Source organism: Leptopilina heterotoma, unplaced genomic scaffold, assembly GCF_015476425.1.
Source record: "Leptopilina heterotoma isolate Lh14 unplaced genomic scaffold, ASM1547642v1 Lhet_645, whole genome shotgun sequence".
Classification (NCBI taxonomy): Eukaryota; Metazoa; Arthropoda; class Insecta; order Hymenoptera; family Figitidae; genus Leptopilina; species Leptopilina heterotoma.
The window spans coordinates 40,649-60,142 of NW_025111151.1; the positions used below are offsets into that span (position 1 = coordinate 40,649).

At 35.2% G+C, this 19,494-nt stretch overlaps 3 protein-coding genes across 3 annotated transcripts; all 3 read right to left on the minus strand.

Moving 5' to 3' along the window:
• Positions 1–200: 200 nt before the first annotated feature.
• LOC122509930 lies at positions 201–701 on the minus strand. The gene has a single exon (XM_043624260.1). It carries the CDS (start codon positions 699–701, stop codon positions 201–203), a length of 501 nt encoding a protein of 166 aa, XP_043480195.1.
• Positions 702–1,542: 841 nt separating this feature from the next.
• LOC122509931 lies at positions 1,543–2,403 on the minus strand. The gene has a single exon (XM_043624262.1). It carries the CDS (start codon positions 2,401–2,403, stop codon positions 1,543–1,545), a length of 861 nt encoding a protein of 286 aa, XP_043480197.1.
• Positions 2,404–8,687: 6,284 nt separating this feature from the next.
• Positions 8,688–11,013, minus strand: LOC122509933 (SH3 domain-containing protein C23A1.17-like). Its single transcript, XM_043624264.1, has 3 exons — positions 10,974–11,013; positions 10,788–10,874; positions 8,688–9,841 (listed from the first exon to the last, which is right to left on the minus strand). Exons 1-3 carry the CDS (start codon positions 10,974–10,976, stop codon positions 8,984–8,986), a joined length of 948 nt encoding a protein of 315 aa, XP_043480199.1. The 5' UTR covers positions 10,977–11,013; the 3' UTR covers positions 8,688–8,983.
• Positions 11,014–19,494: the final 8,481 nt, after the last annotated feature.

Consider the following 19,494-nt stretch of genomic DNA (forward strand, 5'->3'; position numbering starts at 1 on the left):
CATTATTGATTCATTGTTGATTCATTATTGATTCATTATTGATTTAATGTTAATTAAATTTGGCACTGGCAGTGTAAAGGTCTGTTGTTGGAAGTAGTTTTGATTTATAGAGAGGTTCTACGCTAACATTAATCTTTGATTGATTTGCTGGTTGATTGACATTTGCGTTAAGTTACTAGGGACGATTTGCGAATAATAGATTATACATTTGCTTTATCTTCCCACGTATTGTGAGAATTATCAAAGCCAAGCCATTTGACAAGAACTTTGTTTCCACGTGTCTTGAGAATTTTTTCCACAAGATAAATATCTGAATATTTTACTTTAAGAAGTTCCTCTTCATAAAATCCTCCGCTGATGGGTTGATCCTGGTAATCCTTGAGCTTGTAAGTCACTGGTTGAGTTGATACAACTTGATCCACTGTGAATATTTCTGTTGTCCAATTGGGTGTATATCCTTTCTCGAAAACGTTTTTATATTTGCTTACTCGAACTTTATCACCAATTTTATACTTTGGTCGTCTTAAAGGAATTTTTCTCAGTTTAGAGATCCTTTCTTTTAAAATTTCAACGTCTTCTGAAGTAACATCTTTAGGCTTCATTCCAATTGTTCTATGTTTGGTATTATTGTAGTTGGAAATAAGAGTAGGCAATATATCATACCACTTGTAGTTTCCTCGTAAACTAAATTGCATCCACATTTTTCTTTTTAGTGTTCGATTAAACCGTTTAACAATGGAAGCTTTCATATTACTGTATGTTGAGTAAAAATTTATTTTATGCTTTTTCATTAATGCTTCAAATTGTGAGTTATAGAATTCTTTTCCTTTGTCACTATGCAAGTTTTTTGGTATGCGTTTTTTAGCAAATATAGATTGCATTGCATGAGAAACATCTTTTCCATTTTTACTTTTTACTGGAACAGCCCAAGCATATTTCGAAAATATGTCTATAACTGTTAGTAAATACTTGAAACCTTTATTTATTCTTGAATAAGGTATCATTTCTACTAAATCTGCTTGCCATGTCTCATCAATATCACGCATTTCAACTCGCCGTCGAGGATAATTTTTTCTAGCCTGGGTATGAAGTTCATTCACTACTGTTAATTTTTTGTTGTTCATTCTCGAGAGCACTTAAGCGAGTATCCAATTCACTAATAATTTCAGCTGTTCGATAAGATAAGTCTTGATTTATATCTTTTTCAAAATTTTTTATTTTTTCTGTAATAGAGTCTTCAAGAACTTTTAGAAATAAGTTGTTATTGTCCACCTCTGATCTAAGTGAGGCACTAGCTTCATACAATAAACGCACTTCGTGTTTTATCATATGTCGTACAAGTTTTAAATTGACAGCGTCGTTTTCTTCTTCAGCGTTAGCAAGATTAGAGAGTTTTCTTCCTTCAACGTCAAAGTTACCTTGAGAATTAAGTTTAAAACCAACTCCAGGAGGCCCTCGTCTTGCTGTTCCTCTTTGATTGAGAGGATGTCCGAACACGTCAATGCTCATTGTTGAAATGAATGATATTTGCTAAAACACATCTTAATATATAATTTTAGCTTCACGTAGTTCCTCAATGATAGACATGATTTCATTATTGTGACTAGGATTTCCAGCAGCTTCAGAAGCCATTAATAGTCTAAGACGGTCAACCAACTCATTTGGATCATCCCAATAGATATATTCTCGTTGAAAATTTTTGTTTGTAATCATAAATTTAGGTAATGAACTACCACTTACAGATGGCTGTTTTTTAGGTGTTCGAGGGAAGAATTGAGATATAAAATTCAAATACTTGTAACTCTTATCCGTACGTATAGATTCAGAGGAACTATACTTCTTTTTGTGTGCATTAGTAGCAATCAGAATCTCTTTATAGTTTCTTTCATCATCTTCACTTACAAGCGATGTAGTAGGTTTACTTTTAAATAAAAGTTCAAGTAATCCAAGCGTTTGAAGATATCGTTTATTACCAATTTTTACATGCTGATCTTCAAGAGATATTGGTGAATCACCAATCATAAGTGATCCATCACTTAGCTTACGTATGCCGTATGTTGAATCTAAACATTGCTTTCTATTATGATTTAATAAGTATAGAAATTTATTACTTATTTTATCATCATCTGGAGATTTTTCAGTTTCACTTTCAAAGTATATGCTATCATCCATCTTCTGCTCTTTCTTTTCAATCTTGATATTTTCATGTTCAGTGTCTGTCAAGTTAATAATTTTTTGTAAGGGTTGAACTATCGGTTTAAAAGTTTCAGTCAGCACATTTTCAGCTTCTTCTTTTCCTAATTTTAACATACGATGTTTTCGCCTAATTGCCTCGCTAGCTTTAGCAATTTGATGAAGATATTCTTTTTCTTTATGAAACATGTTATTATTACAAGGTTTCATATTGAACTAACAATATTTTAGGGATGATCCTATATTTATAGTGTTACAAAGCTATCAAATCCTTTTCTATACCTTCCATCATTTAAATCAGAATCCTTATCAATTACTACAAATCCATATTTGTCTGAATTCCAACATGTTGAACATAGTTCTCGAAATTGATTAAATGTCATGTCAGTATTAACATGATCATCATAAACATGCCTTAAATTTTTCTCATCTTGACGAAAAAGAACTAGTAAATTAACATTATCACGTACCAAATGTTTAGGAACGCGGGCATATGTTTGACAAAGATAAAAAGAATCAACATCAACATGTCTACCCATGCAAAAGAATGCCCTTACATTATCTTGCTTCTCGCAAGCAATATCATCAAATATAAATATTGAATTTCGTTTTGCATCTTTAGGAGTAATGACTTCTTCATGCTCACTAAATGGTAAATACTCTACTCCTTTAACATTATTAACAACTTGTTCCAAGAATTTATACTTGGGTTGATGTAAAGGCTTTGAGTATAAGTAAATATTATCAAATCTAAGACCATTAGGATGTAAAATTAAAGAAAGGAGTACATTTGTCTTTCCACAATTTGATGGTCCACAAAAAATAGCTCGAATACTACCGGAAAATAAACTACCATGACGCTTCACTTTCTTCTCTTGTTGTTCAACAATCGAGTCTAGATTGACGACTGGCAGCTTGTGAAGTTGTTCCTTGAACCGCATCCTGATTTAGACTGCCGCTAAAGGTATAAATACAGCGCTTATATAGCTCACAAGTCATTCTAATTTTAACTTTCACAGAGTAAGGTATGATTATAAATCATCGCTCTCAAGGAAAAGGGTTAATTAATAAACTTATAAACAAGTTACCATTTGAATTACATTTGCCAGGTTATCAATATTGTGGACCAGGCACAAAGTTAGCAAAACGTCTAGACCGAGGTGATCCAGGTGTTAATCCATTAGACGCCGCTTGTAAAGAGCACGATATTGCTTACTCGAAAAATCGAGAAAACGTTGAAGAAAGAAACGCTGCTGATAGAGTATTAGCTGACAAAGCGTGGCAACGTGTATTTGCTCCAGACGCACAATATAGTGAAAGAGCTGCAGCTTACGCAATAACAAACGCTATGAAAGCAAAATCAAAATTTGGAATGGGAGTAAAGAAGAAGAAGACAAAGTCAAAGAAACGAGTAAAGAAGACAAAATCAAAAAAACGAGTAAATCTTAGAAAAATTGTGGATGCTGCAAGAAAATCAATAATTCCTGGTAATGATGCTCGATCAACAATAAAGTCAGCTATTGAAACAGCTCGAAAAGCTGTAAGGAAAGCAGGTGGTAGAGAAAAGGTTTTAACACCTCGAATTCTACCTGTTCCATCAAAAGTTGGTGGTCTGTTACCAATAATTCCAATTTTTGCTGGTCTAAGTGCACTTGGAGCGCTTACTGGGGGAGCTGCTGGTGTAGCAAAAGCTGTTAATGATGCAAGTGCAGCAAAAGAGCAGTTGAAGGAAGCTCAGCGTCATAATAGAGAGTTGGAAGCAGTGGCACTTGGCAAAGGTCTACATTCAAAACCATACCGACAAGGGTTGGGACTTCATTTGAAACCATACGTTAAAGGACAAGGTATTAAGAGGCGATGTATAAAAAAAAAAGTTTAAAGCTACCTCAACGAGCACTTAAAGATCTAGATTTACTTAAATATGCTAAAGAAATGAAAATTTCCCATTTTCGAGGAGTTTATATGCGAAATGAACTACCTATAAGTGGTCCTCGAAAAAATGAATCCGCCATTATTAATTTAGATGATAAAGATGGTTCTGGAACTCATTGGGTTGCATATAAAAAAGTTAATAATAAAGCAGTATACTTTGATAGTTTTGGAAATCTTCAACCACCCTATGAACTTGTCAATTACTTAGGTTACAATACTTTAATACAGTATAATCATCAAAATTATCAAGATTATAATAGTTTTAATTGTGGTCATTTATGTCTAAAATTCTTATGTGGACAGCTTGAAATAACTCAAAAATATATTCTATATAAGTGATTGTAAGTCATTCCACCTAATCAGTTTATAAAAAGTCATCAACATGGAAGAATCTTTTACTCTGACTATCTCAGGCAATTCATCTGTCCTGGAGGCAGAATATTTTCCTCCGATAGAATTATTACCTAACAAAAATTATGTACTTGGCTTAGTTGAATTACTAACCTTCAATTCAATTCCTAATATTGATCAAGGTAAAAATAAATTTTATATTGGTGATAAAGTGATTACTATACCCCCTGGAAGCTATGAAATTGAAGATATTGAAAAATATATTCAAAACTCTATTGAAAATGGATCTGAAATTGTAAGAATCAAACCTAACAATAATACTTTACGTAGTGAAATAGCAAGCAGCCTTGAAGTGAGTTTTGAACAAAACGATTCAATTGGTAAATTATTAGGATTTACTCCACGAATATTGACAGCTAATAAGGCTCATACGTCAGATGTACCAGTAGCCATTCTTAAGGTAAATGCTATCAGAATTGAATGTAACATTACTACTGGTGCATACATAAATAATAAAAAAGTACACACAATTCACGAATTTTTTCCAATTGTACCAGCTGGATATAAGATTGTGGAAGTTCCATCTCACGTCATTTACCTTCCAATCGCCGTGAAGACAATACATAATATTCAAGTAAGAATCGTTGATCAAGACGGAGATTTAATAAATTTTAGAGGTGAAACTATAACAATTCGATTACACGTTAAATCAACGTAATGGGAATTGTATTTCATAGAAAAACTGGTGGAAGCTATATAAATGAGTTACCATGTCAGAAGTCATTCATTCCTCAATCAGTTCGCAAGAGACTAACATCTCAGAACATACTATTTCTGAAGCAGCTCGGCCTAAGAGTTTATCAAGAAAACAAGGGAAAAAATTAATTTTTCACATACTTTTTATTTGTTGTTGTAACAAAAATGGAAGAGATTTTAAACATTCTAAGTCCAGTAAAATTTGATAATTCTGTGGCACACTATGAGATTCATGCACATCAACCATACGTGTCATCAGCATTTAATAACAGTGACGAGATTCGAATTGCAGTTCAACATCAAGACTTGTACATTCTTCCCTCTAAAAGTACTCTACACGTCACTGGAAGAATTGTTAAGCCTAACAATACGCTTGTAACTAATACAAAGTTAATTAGCAATGGTATTTCCTACCTGTTTAATGAGATTCGTTATGAATTAAATGGTGTTGAAATTGATCGCTCCAAAAATGTTGGTATTACAACCACAATGAAAAATATAATTTCTCAAACACCTAATCAAATGATTTACTCTGAAAATGCTGGTTATCTACCTTATGATGATGATGATAGCAGAGTAACAAATGATGCTGGATATTTTGATGTAAATATTCCACTAAGTATGATTATTGGTTTTGCTGAAGACTATCGAAAGATTGTTGTAAATGCAAAACATGAACTTATTTTAACAAGATCTCGTACTGATCTAAATGCTGTAGTAAACATTGAAGCAGCAGAGCGTGAAGAATTTAAAATTATTATTAATAAAGTTGAATGGTTGATTCCATATTTAATGGTAAATGATCGACAAAAAATTGAATTATTGAAATTCATTGAAAAAGACTTACTTATAACAATGAGTTTTAGATCATGGGATTTGTATGAATATCCTATGATTCCTGCCACTCAAAAGCATGTGTGGACTGTAAAAACTTCAACACAAGTTGAAAAACCTCGATATGTTATTCTTGGTTTTCAAACAAATCGAAAAGAAGATCAAGAAAGGTATGCAAATTTATTTGATACCTGCAATCTTCTCAATGTTAAACTTTTCTTAAACTCACAGTACTATCCTTATGGAAATTTAAATTTAAATTTTACTCAAAACAAATTTTCCATATTATATGAAATGTATTGTAATTTTCAACCGTCCTACTATGGAAAAGAATCTGAACCTTTATTAACTAGAAATAACTTTAAAGATTATGCACCATTGGCTGTTATTGATTGCTCAAAACAAAACGAATTTCTAAAACAAACATCTGTAGATGTGCGATTGGAATTTGAAGCAAGTGAAAATTTTCCAGCCAATACAGCTGCATATTGCCTTATAATTCACGACCGCATTATACAGTATACACCAATCAGCGGCGTTGTTAAAAAAGTAACGTGATTGGTGGAAATAATGACCAATCATAGATGACATCGGTAGTGGGGGTAATTGGAGTGGTGGGGGAAAGGCTATAAAGAGAGCGTCTCTCTAAGGCTTGAGCCATTATTCTATTTCAGATACCATGGCGTACGTCGTAGATATTCAGTGCTTCAAGAGACCATACAACGAGTTTGTCATCAAAGAGTTGGCGATTCTACCACTTCAACAAGATGCTCATCCATTGGTCTACCTCTTCGAGCCGCCATATGCCTGGAGTCGATTGCCTGCAAGATACAAATGTGAGAATCGATGGCTTACAAATAATTATCATGGTATCGATTGGGCTGCTGGTGACGTATGTTATGAAGAATTACAACCTATAATAAAAGAAGTATTAATAGGTACACCTACTGTTTATGTAAAAGGTTTAGAAAAACAAAAATGGTTAGAAAAATATACATTAAATGTGTTTAATTTAGATGATTTTAAATGTCCGTCGCTAAAAAGTTTAAGTGTAGACAGTTCATCTACATGTACAAATCACACACGTAGCTTTAGCAATTGCGCTGTTAAAAATGTATGTAATCTACGAAATTGGTTGATACAACCATCGAATGTACTACGAAATAATATAGAAAATAATGATGAAGTTGACAATGATTGTACATTGAAAGATTTTTATAATGATTGTGAAAATTTTCTATATAATGAATAAATGTATTAAATGTCTATTAATGTTTATTTTAATTAACCTTTCCCTATCCTATTATCTTTATTACACATGTGTAAAACTATTAAACATGTTAAAACTAGTCTAGACTTGTCTTATGACGTCACAAAGTGGGCGTGGCTCAATAATAAAAAGTGGGGGTATTTTACAAACATAAAACGCTATTGCGCATGTGTAGAATTAGTGGTGGGGGTAATGCGCATGTGCAGAATTAATGGTGGGGGTAATGCGTGATATTTGGGTATAAATAGAGGCACCTTGAGCTGTAAAGCTCATTATGTTTTGTAACTTCACAAAGTATTATCTCTAAGAAAAGATGGATCTAACCAAAATCAACGCCATTGGTCGCATGGATGCTTTCCTACCTACGAAGCCGCTATCCGAGCTGACTCCTGGTCATAAGTATCCTATAACGAAGATCCAGGTTGTCAACACCAGGTATGGAGTCAAGGTCGTCGTTGAGGTGGATAAAAAGTTCAATACATTCCTACCTTCAAGATTTGTACCAATGTTCACTGATGACTCTATATGCTTGGATCAGATGCAAGAAGCTATTAGTTCTGGACAATTGCGGCTGAAGTATATTGGTGGTCCATACAACCATATTGAATTTAAAATTAAACAAGTGTAAATATTGTATATTGAATATAATAAATGTATGAACTGTTATTAATACTGTATTTAATTAAATACCTTCATTAGTCATACGTTAGAATTAAGTTAGAGTTAAATCATAATTAACAGCAAGCAAAACTTAAAATACATAAAATATTGCCATCGTAAATTCGCGATTAAATTATTATAGTTGTATCAATGTTAAACTGATTATTATAAAGTGTATTGTAACAACTATTATAAAGGTGCATGAAAAGTAAACTATAAAGGATGCATGAAAAGTAAACTATAAAGCATGCAAAATAAAATTTAACACAGTAAATTAGAAAAAAATAATTAAATGTATTATTATTTAAAAGCAACTTACAAATTTACATATATACAAGACATTAACTAAAAAACACATTTTTTTTCATATGTAAATTTTGGAAAAGAAGCTAAAAAACTAAACGTGTAGAAAACAGAAGAAAATGAAGAACTAAATAAACATAAAAAAACACATTCATATGAAAATAATTGAAATAATAATTAAAACTAAAATAATGTTAAATTAATATCAAATGTTAGAGATTCTTTTAAAAGAATATAAAATAAAGAAAATATCAAAGTTAGTATGCAGTAAATAAAAAAATGGAGTACACTGAAATAATGTACACTTTATATCAAACATTTGATATTATTTTAAAAGAACATAAAATAAAGAAAATAGCAAAGTTTGCATGCAGTAAAAAAAGAGTAAACTGAAATAGTGGAAACTTTATATCAAACGTTAGAAATTAAAAAATATAAAAAAAAGAAAATAGCAAAGTTTGCATGCAGTAAAAAAGATTAAACTGAAATAGTGGAAACTTTATATCAAACGTTAGAAATTAAAAAAATATAAAAATATAAAATAAGGAAAAGAAGCAAAGTTAGAATGCAGCGAAATAAAAAAGAGTAAACTAGCGTCTTTTCTTAGAGGACGCTGTTGCAAAGACCCTCATAGCCTTACATAATCGTTGGCGGGTTGTTCCTCGGAGATGACGAGCGGGTATTTCAATAGCACGTCGTGGTGCAGGCACTGGGGGGGACACGCGGTGCTGGTATTGGTTGAGCTTGTTCTAGCATATTCACAGGTTCAACAACTTGTCGCGGTCCTATTAATCTACCTTGTCGTGGTAATCGTCTTAATCCTTGCCTTAATGCAGGCACTGGGGGGGCACGCGGTGCTGGTATTGGTTGAGCTTGTTCCGGTAGTAGTTGTTGCTCTACTGGTGCAGGCAATGGTTGAGCTTGTTCCAGTTGTAGTTGTTGCTCTACTGGTGCAGGCACTGGGAGAACACGCGGTGCTGGTATTGGTTCAACTACAACCGGAACAAGTTGAACTTCTCGTGGTGCAGGCACTGGTTGAGCTGGTTCCGGTTGTAGTTGTTGCTCTACTGGTGCAGGCACTGGGAGAACACGCGGTGCTGGTATTGGTTCAACTACAACCGGAACAAGTTGAACTTCTCGTGGTGCAGGCACTGGTTGAGCTGGTTCCGGTTGTAGTTGTTGCTCTACTGGTGCAGGCACTGGGAGAACACGCGGTGCTGGTATTGGTTCAACTACAACCGGAACAAGTTGAACTTCTCGTGGTGCAGGCACTGGTTGAGCTGGTTCCGGTTGTAGTTGTTGCTCTACTGGTTCTACACGTGCTGATGATATGATTCGTGGACGAGTTCTTGTGCGAATCCATGGAGCCTGATTTGTAATATTATTATTTTCCTCATAAGTGATAGGAATATTTTCCTGTATTGCTTGCTGGGGAATAGCTTCTGGTCCTTGGTCCCAGCGATTTCTTCTAATAAATAACCCCGGCTCAGCTGGATTGTACTCTATCCCTCTCATATTATTAAGTCTTTCGATCAAGTTCATCTAAATAAAAAAATAAACACACACTGGTAAAAGCACAATTTTGACAAAAAAATAAGCAATGAAAAATAAATATTTTTTATTAAAAGAGGTTAGAGAAAATAAACACACACTGGTAAAAACACAATTTGGACAAGAGAAAATAAACACACACCGGTAAAAACACAATTTTGACAAAAAAAATAAACACACACTGGTAAAAACACAATTTTGACAAGAGAAAATAAACACACACTGGTAAAAACACAATTTTGACAAAAAAAATAAACACACACTGGTAAAAACACAATTTGGACAAGAGAAAATAAACACACACTGGTAAAAACACAATTTGGACAAGAGAAAATAAACACACACTGGTAAAAACACAATTTGGACAAGAGAAAATAAACACACACCGGTAAAAACACAATTTTGACAAAAAAAAATAAACACACACTGGTAAAAACACAATTTTGACAAGAGAAAATAAACACACACTGGTAAAAACACAATTTTGACAAAAAAAATAAACACACACTGGTAAAAACACAATTTGGACAAGAGAAAATAAACATACACTGGTAAAAACACAATTTGGACAAGAGAAAATAAACACACACTGGTAAAAACACAATTTGGACAAGAGAAAATAAACACACACCGGTAAAAACACAATTTTGACAAAAAAAATAAACACACACTGGTAAAAACACAATTTGGACAAGAGAAAATAAACACACACCGGTAAAAACACAATTTTGACAAAAAAAATAAACACACACTGGTAAAAATACAATTTGGACAAGAGAAAATAAACACACACCGGTAAAAACACAATTTTGACAAAAAAAATAAACACACACTGGTAAAAACACAATTTGGACAAGAGAAAATAAACACACACTGGTAAAAACACAATTTGGACAAGAGAAAATAAACAATGAAAATTAAATATTTTTCAGATTACCTGCCGTCTATATTCCATTTGTGCTTGTCTAAATTGACAATTATTATCCAAGCAAGCACAATATGCGATTATATTCTTATCTGAATTCTGTAAAAAAAATGATACAGTTAATTTGTAATGAATGGTTTTATTAATAAGATATATTGAAAAGCAATATATTTATAATGTGTATTAATTTTTTATTACCATAAATTACAATTGTTGAACACGTTTCGATGGACACGGCGTTTGTGGTATAGGTTGTGTTAAGTGTAAATATGGCGGCTCAGGAGTGACACTGTAGAATGATTCCCCACATTTTCAACAATTTTCATATATTTTATTTAAAGGCTTCAATACTCAAGTCTTTTTAAATTAATACATAGAGAAATGATTTTAAAATACTTTTACATAATAAAAAATACTTTTGTACACATATAAATATATATTTAAATAAAATTAACACGCAAATTAATATAAAAGTTTAAAATTCGCGCCATATATTAAAGTAGCAGAAAAAAGAGGAAAGTACAAAACATATATTCAATTTGAATTTGAAACGCTTATTATAATTTTGAGTAATAATTTTACTTACCTTTATTAATAAATTATTTATAATTAATCAAATATTGTTAATAATATTAATAAACATGAAAGTTAGTTTATTTACAGTAAATTAATATAATAAATAAATAAATAAATAAATTAACTAAACTTACCTTAATTAAATAAATAGTTTTTAAATAAATATTAATAATAAACAATTTATAATTAATATTTTTTAAGCAATAATTTTTTATATAATAAATAAATATTTACAATTAATATTTTTTCTATATAATAAACAAATATTTACAATTGAAATTTTTTAAACAAACAGAAATGTATTAATCATTAATTAAAATTTAGTGGCGCCATCTATCGGCGGCAGCCGGAACTAAAAAAATCGGTCGGTAAAACAGAGAACCCCTTCTAAGCCACTTGAAAGTTTGAAATTAAATTTTTAAATTTCCCGCCAAGGGGTTTGGAATTTGCAAGTGGCGCCATCTAGCGGTGGCAGCCGGAACTAACTCGGTCGGTAAGGTAGAGCACACCCTACCAACCACTGATAATGTAGGAATCTGCATTACCGACCGAGGGTACTTAGCCGAGATCAGAACCTGGAGCAGTACCCCTATAGCTATACTACTTATATTTAATTTACTTATAACACAAAATTTATTTATTGTTCGATTTGATCTTCCATTTCTATACTGTCTTCTTTTCTACATCTACACAACTTACATTTATAGTTATATAAAACATCATTGTTTATTCTTTTTAATGACCGATGTGATGTATTTTCCTCATCATCTGACTTAATTTCTCCTTTATAGAGGCATTGTTTATGAATTTTCGTGTAACATTTTTCAAATATTGTACATTTTTTCTGTAACTTTAAACTCACAATACGCACAAAATTATGCTCTATCGTCTGCATTATATAGTAAGTTATTTGTAACAAGATTTATAATTGCAATAGAATTAATTTTTTTTCCATTTCTTTGTTTGTTGCAATCGCATCCATTTAATACATTATGTACACTCCAAAATTAGCTTTGTCATCTTCAGTTTGCAGAATTTGCTTCGCTTACTTCTATAAAATCATTAAAAGCTTTTAATACTCTTTTATCATTAGTACTCTTTTCGTATGGATCAATTAAAATTGTGGTTTCATAAACGTAAGACATTAAGATAAAATCATTCAATTCTTTTTCAATTTTATAAAATGAGTGAATAGTGCCCCTTCGTTTATTCGTAAAATCCCCTAAAGCAGTTATCGTATTGTCAGTTGGAATGTATGTGACATTTTCTGGACAGTACTTTTTTTTGAGAAGCTGCATAAGCAACTACAATTTGTCCATCGACCCAACCTATCAGATTGAAACATGCTATTTGTTGGTTCTCGGGTCGCTGATTACTAAATTGATGTCAGATGTTTAAAATTCAAAATGACTGATCCAATATGGCGTCCATATTTTAAAAAAGTTTCTGAATTTGATTGAAACAAGTTACTCATGGGTTTTCAGGGTCGCTGGTTAAGATTATAATGTCAGATTTATGAAAGTCAAAGTAGCATTTCCAATGTGATGTTCTAAAAGATGGTCATTAATTGCGTAACACGGACAGAAAAAAAGTTGTAACTGCTTTCTCTTGAGTCGTCATGCTAATTTTATGAAGTCAAGTAGTTATAACCGGAGAGCCAGGCCGTTTTAACTTGGATTTCCAGTTGCGTTTATAGTTTTCCTCAGTCAATTTACTAGTGATTACTAGTCATTGATACTGCTTAAGCCAGCCAAGCCAAAACTGCCTGGCAATCAAATTGTGCTGACCTGTAAATTAACAAATACCCTCTTCAAAATTTACCGGTAATTTTTAAACTTTTTACCGGTGTAACGAAGTGAATCGTTACTTGTAATTATTAGAGACTAAGAATATATTTTTTGCGAGTGCTATGGTAAAAGAGAGTTCTGTCCCTGTCGTTTGTGACGTTTTTGTTTGTGACTAGAGGAATTTGTTAAGAATAATTTATGGTGTGTAAAATAATTTGTCTATATTATAATTCTTGTTGAGACAAAAGTGACCAATATTGAGACCGAAATGATCAATTTGTGACTTAAGCGATTATCTTTTTTACCAAAATAATTTAAAACTATTTTTCCTCCCCTATTGACCAGTAATTTTTTTATTGGTGCCCTTGTGAAAATAAGGTTTAAATGAACCTAGTTGATGCTAAGCGAAATTTCAGACCTGTCAAAAAGAGTTAGAGACCTATCTTGCGTGGCCATGGATCACGAGTCCATTACGCCGATCTGGCAACAAATTGAATCTATAACACAGGAAGATGTAGTGGCTAGTGTCAGTACCCGCGGATCAGTTCAGATTGTTAAAGAGCGGTTACTGCGTATGCGTGGTAGAATATTATTTGGGAAAGTAGTTTCGATTCCGTTGAACCCGGTATACGATGCGGGGGATTTTGTACAGATATTTCCCATAGAAGCTTTCGGCGAGGCAATTGGTTTAGAGACCGATGATATTATTAATCTCGATGGTAGTACGGACGAGATTCGTGATAATGCAGTGGCAAATACCACAGTAATTGAAATGCCTAGTAGCGAGCATTTGTATCCAAATTTGGATATAGGAAATCTCGCTCGCGTAAGTTTGCGCGGAGCGGCGTCAGTCACCGTTTCCGCACCATCTACGTCGTTACCTGTTACTACAATGGCAAGTGGAAGTTATACGTTGGGTGTGACAAATACCATTTGGTCAGTACCTAGTACTGGAATTTCATTGCCTTATGCCGTGTCAAGCTCTTGGGGATTGAGTTCAAATGCGACCCGTATGTCTTTTACACCAGTCCAAACGCCCAGTATCATTCAAAATAATTCGTTGTTGGAAAATGAGACTCGTGATCAGACAGTACATCCATTTTCGCGCCCTGGGGTAAACCGTGATTCCAACGAAGTGAATTATAGACCCAATGTTACCCCACTACTGTTGTCTAGAGGAGCATTACCTAAAATTATTAATAGTCAGAGTTATATAGTGACCAGCACCTACAATACCCGGAACGTCCTGCTCTAGAGGACAGAGTGCATTCGTGGTCCTATCCAGGCCTTCTGACAAAATTCGATTCGCATATTAATGCGGGATCAAAAATGGATTTTAATACTTATGATTCAATATCGAGTGTAGAGAGCGAGGCAAACCCGATCTAATATCGCCCCCATATAGGCAATAACACGGGATTAGGATTTAGATTAGTGAAGTTATTGAAAGATTGGGACATTCATTTCCTGAGGAATTTTGGGACCGAATAAACGACTGTAAAGAGCCGTTAGAGACCGTGGACGATGAAGACGTTTATGATGAATTAAAGGCCCGTACTCAGGCCAAGGGTGAAAAAATATCGGAATATCTGTTGATCTTACGTTTGATCGCTCAACATTTTCGTAACCCTATGACAGATTATGAAATGTTACGAATCGTTTACCGTGGGCCGATAATAGGCGTTACGTTCGCCATCAGAGACAGTGGACGAGGCCATTGAGGAAAGATGTAAATTAGTAAAGAAGAAGAAAAAGGAGAAAAACCCACGAAAAAGAAAGCGATTCAAGAGGATGAATTAAATGCTATCACGGCGCCAACCGGGTTCCCACAGTCACGTTATACGGAGCAAAGACAAATTCCTGTACTTGCTTCGCAACAAGGACCTTCGAGGCCCCCGCCGTAATGAGTGGTGTACCGCCGTCGACCCAAATTGCCCCACTCCAAGGAATAATATTATGCATAATATTATGCCCACCAGTTTCTAAACCCGAAGCAATAGTCCCGCAAAGTCAAGAAACTTTCTTTCGCGTGCAACGCATGTGTTATTCGTCGCAGGACGAGACAGTGTAGAGAGACCAAGCGTAGCAGGTGAGATAGTGACAGTAGAGGTACATAGGACTGAGTCGAGTGGGGATAAGTGGCCAGGATTGGCACGAGTTTGCTAATGGGCCTGGCGAATTAAGCGAAGGACTTGTTTTTGCCGAATGCGCTGGCATTTACGAGCTAAAGTATTAGCTACTGTGTAGCGGCAAGAAATACAACAACTTGTCGACGAATTAGTTTTACCCCAGGGACAAGAGCATGGCATGATCACCCTCTTACCTAGCATAGTATTGCCTTGACCGATTCCACCCCCATTAAACACTGACCCCGTAGAATGTCCCCTATGATGCTGCAGTTGCTCATCCAAGAGATTAAGAAGCTATTAGAGCAGGGTATAATTGAGAGGGCTTCGAGTGAATAGAGCACTGCACCAGTGATAGTGAAAAAAGGGGGATGGGTCCTTGAGACTGTGTTTTTATTTTAGAGACCTAAATTGTGTGACCATGAAAGATGTGTACCCTATATCCAGTATTAACTGTGTTTTGGACAAATCAAGAAAGGCCCGTTATATTTCTAAAATAGACCTAAAAATGGCGTACCATCAGGTATCCATGGTAGAGTCTAGTAAACAATTTACAGCGTTTTCTGTCCCAGGGTAAGGCTTATTTCAATTAAAGCGCATGCCATTCGGTTTCACAAATGCCCCTATGACTTTTCAGCCTTTGATAAACGCCCTTTTTGGTCCAGAATTCGAACCAGTGGTGTTCGGTTATTTGGACGACATCATAATTATGAATGATGATTATGAAGAGCACGTACATTGGTTTAGGACAGTTCTGTTAAGGCTGGCTTTAGCGCGATTAGTAGTAAACTCGGATAAATGTGAGCTTGGTTATTCAAGAGTCACATATCTCACATATGTTCTTAATAGTGACGGTTTGCGACCTGACCCGGACAAGATTGCCCCAGTCTTGGATTACCCCGCGCCTCAGTATATCAAACAGCTGAGGAGATTTTTAGGAATGGTGGGATGGTTTTCGAGATTTATTGCTGGCGATAGTGAGTTGAAAATTTCTTTACTGCGGTTGTTACAAAAAGGCAAAAATTGGGAGTGGGGAGAAGAGCAACAAAATTCTACGCCCTGGGGGCAGTTCTTACCCAAGAGTCCGAAGACACTGAACACCCCATAGTGTATATTAGTAAAGCGTTGTCATCCTCTGAAAGAAATTATAGACAACGAAAGGATCCTTTACTTAGGGCGTTTACCGATGTAGGTGAGAGTTGGAAACTCGTAATTCCTGTCGAGCAACGAGAGTGAATAAAGAAACACGCGCACGCTGGGTTGTCTTCCGGACATTTGGGCGTTAAAAAAACTTATCACCGTGTAGCGACCGAATATTATTGACCCGGTATGTGGTTTGACATACAACAATATGTCAAGGCGTGTAACGAGTTTCACAAATTAAAGGCGTCACACGAAGGGCCAATGGGATTAATGGGGCAGAGAATTGTCGAAAATCCTTGGACAGTGTTAGCGGTAGACTGCATGGAGTTTCCTCCGAGTAAGAACCAATGCAAACACCTGGTAGTGTTTTAGAATTTTTTTATCAGGTGGATAGAGGTTAAACCACTGCGGTCCGCTTTATTTTTGTTTGGAACATACTTTTACATTCGAAAATGTGTATAGAAGTTTTTGAAGTTATAAAAAAAATTTTCCACAACGATGAAAATAGAAAAGAAATGTATAATTCATTAATTAATATTTTCCAAGGGGGGAAATCTAATATAATGGCGATAAAATCTAAAAATTTAAAGACATTCATGCAACAATTAAAAAATTGTAAGATTTTATTGTCAATTGTTCTCTATAAAGGATTTATGGGGCATGCAAATAAGTGGTTATCATACGGAAAAAGCGTTTGCTTTGCATGTAAAGAATTTGAAAAAACTGCTTTGTATAAATTTGTTAACTGCTTTGATCTTGGAGATTTGAAAGCGTTTCGAACCTCCTCGTGGTCAAAATAAAAATTATTTCCTTGAAATTAATTGAAACGTCTATTTTCAGTTGATCAATGCCTAGGGTTATAAGAGAGGGGCAAACGTCGTCGAAGTCAAGTGTTCGAAGTGTTTCGGTGGTGGAGGATCGGAATAAAATGAGACAAGTTGGAGTGGGCCGTGGTAGGCGATTGAGGGAGCAGTTCGAAGCTCTGCGCTCAGTTGGAACGACTGAGACTTTGTAGAAGGAGCCCCTTAATGCCGAGCAGTTTGATCATCTTTTTGACAGGGTGTTGCGTGACCGTGGTGTCCTCGAGAGGGAGAGGAGTCCTTTCGCTGAGAGAGAAGCAGTGGTGGAGGCGGTTGGATCTGTTGCTGCCCCCGGTGTCGATGATTCCCCACATTCCTCCAGAGAACCGAAAGGAATTTGAGAGTTGGTTGGCGGTGGTGAAGCTTGAGCATGCGTTGGGGCGGAGCGGAGCTGTCGAGACTCGGGCAGTACCCGTGCCACTTAGCCCTGTGACCCTATGACTGTTAACGTCAGTCCGACAAGGCCGACTGCCTCTCCTCCAGGAAGGATTAGTGACCATTTCTCCTTTACTTAGCGACCTTTCACCGAATAGTGACCATCAGCTACCATCCAGTTCGTCGTCTTCCACAAATCACCCCCCTGCTCTTGATGTCGTTGAGACTCCTTGTTGTGACCTCGGAACCCCCTTCACAGTTTTTTCTAAATCGTCATTTATTTTCCGACCTTGACCTGATTCCAACGGATCCGTCTTTAGATCCCCCCTGGCGTTTGCCACAATTGTTGGCAATTGGGCCATCGTTTGAAGGATTGACGAAGGCCCTTGAGGACCTTCTGCAACAATTGTGGGCGATTGTGTGTTCGATTAACAAGTTGTCCCCGTTGTCGTCGAGCCCACCGTCGAAACCAGAGCAATCGTGCTTGCATCATGGAACCCTCTCGAAGTAGTGATCTTGGTCCTTGCCATTTGAATCGGACCATGTCCTCATCGCCCCCTGCTTTTGTGACCCATAGTGACCCCTGGCATGGTACCAGTCGTGGGACCAATACCACAGGTTCGTTGATTGAGCGCAATATGAGTTTAGACCGTTTTGTACGCGACTTGCCACTGGAGATAGCAAGGGAGATCAAGATTGAATTTTGGTAAGACCACCAACAATGGATTGTATTAAAGGATTATTTTGTTGAGTTAATACATTGTTTAAGTTTAATTCCTTTTTTTTTGTTTATTCCTATTTTTGTTATCGGCAATATTCCTAAAGTAATATTGGCCTAGGGAATGGGTTTGTAACAAAGTGAATCGTTACTTATAATTATTAGAGACCAAGAATATATTCTCTGCAAATGCTATAGTGAGAAAGAGTTCTGTCTCCGTCGTTGTAATAGCTCCGACGCTCTTTTTCCACTTTTGCTATAGTTTGTGGTCAGAGCCTAGTGTCCGTCGTTCGTCGAGTCCAGCAAGAGTGATTTCGCGCATGACTAATTGCCTTCTTGTGTCACGTGTTGATTAGCGACGCGACGCGACCCTTTCCTTTTTTCTTATAGGTATGTTATTAATGCAACGAGGAAGGATGTATCGAGAAAATCAGGGAGTGGGACGAGGAAGGATTTTCCCCGAATTTCTATGCAGGTCTTCTAGAAGATGTTTGAACCAGCGATCATTCTTCGTTAAGAGTTTTGTCGAGCTGGTTTGGAAATTTAGAGATCATCTTTGGTCAATTAACATTTCTTTTATAAATCAAATTATTTTCCTTTCTTTTAAATTAATTTATAATTAGGTTAGAGTTATTTTAATAAATTAAATATTTAAGTTTTAATAAGCGTTAGATTTTGTTTAAAAAAAATTTTAGTGACTATTAATTTATTATTGCGACCAATTTCAAAAACCGTTGGAGTTTGGTGGACGCCGTGAGTTTGACGAGTCCAGCAACGAAGGTTTGAATTGTTTCTTTTTGTTGGGTTCTCCTTTAGTGAAAAGCCCCGTCATCACGGCAAAGTCTACCGAACATATCCATGATGCCAGTCGTGTCTGGCAGCGGACCCACTTCTTCCAGCACATCAAAGAAATCAATCATGTTTGGCAGTGGACCAACTTCTCCCAGCACATCAAAGAAATCAATGATGTTCGGCAGTGGACCACCCTGTGAAATATTTTTTAAATAATTAATTTTCAAAAAAAGGTTAAAGCTTAAATTTTTTTTGAACAATTAACTTTGAAAAGGAAAACTTTATGCTTAAAAATTAAATATTTTTCTAATACAATCGAAATAAAAATTTATTTGTGTAATT

Excerpts from the sequence above, each read along its gene's own strand:
- LOC122509930 (XM_043624260.1), bottom strand. The coding sequence starts at position 701 with ATGTGGATGCAATTTAGTTTACGAGGAAACTACAAGTGGTATGATATA.
- LOC122509931 (XM_043624262.1), bottom strand. The coding sequence starts at position 2,403 with ATGAAACCTTGTAATAATAACATGTTTCATAAAGAAAAAGAATATCTT.
- LOC122509933 (XM_043624264.1), bottom strand. Across the intron at positions 9,842-10,787 it reads AAATGGAATATAGACGGCAG|ATGAACTTGATCGAAAGACT; the intron begins GTAATCTGAAAA and ends TTTTTTATTTAG.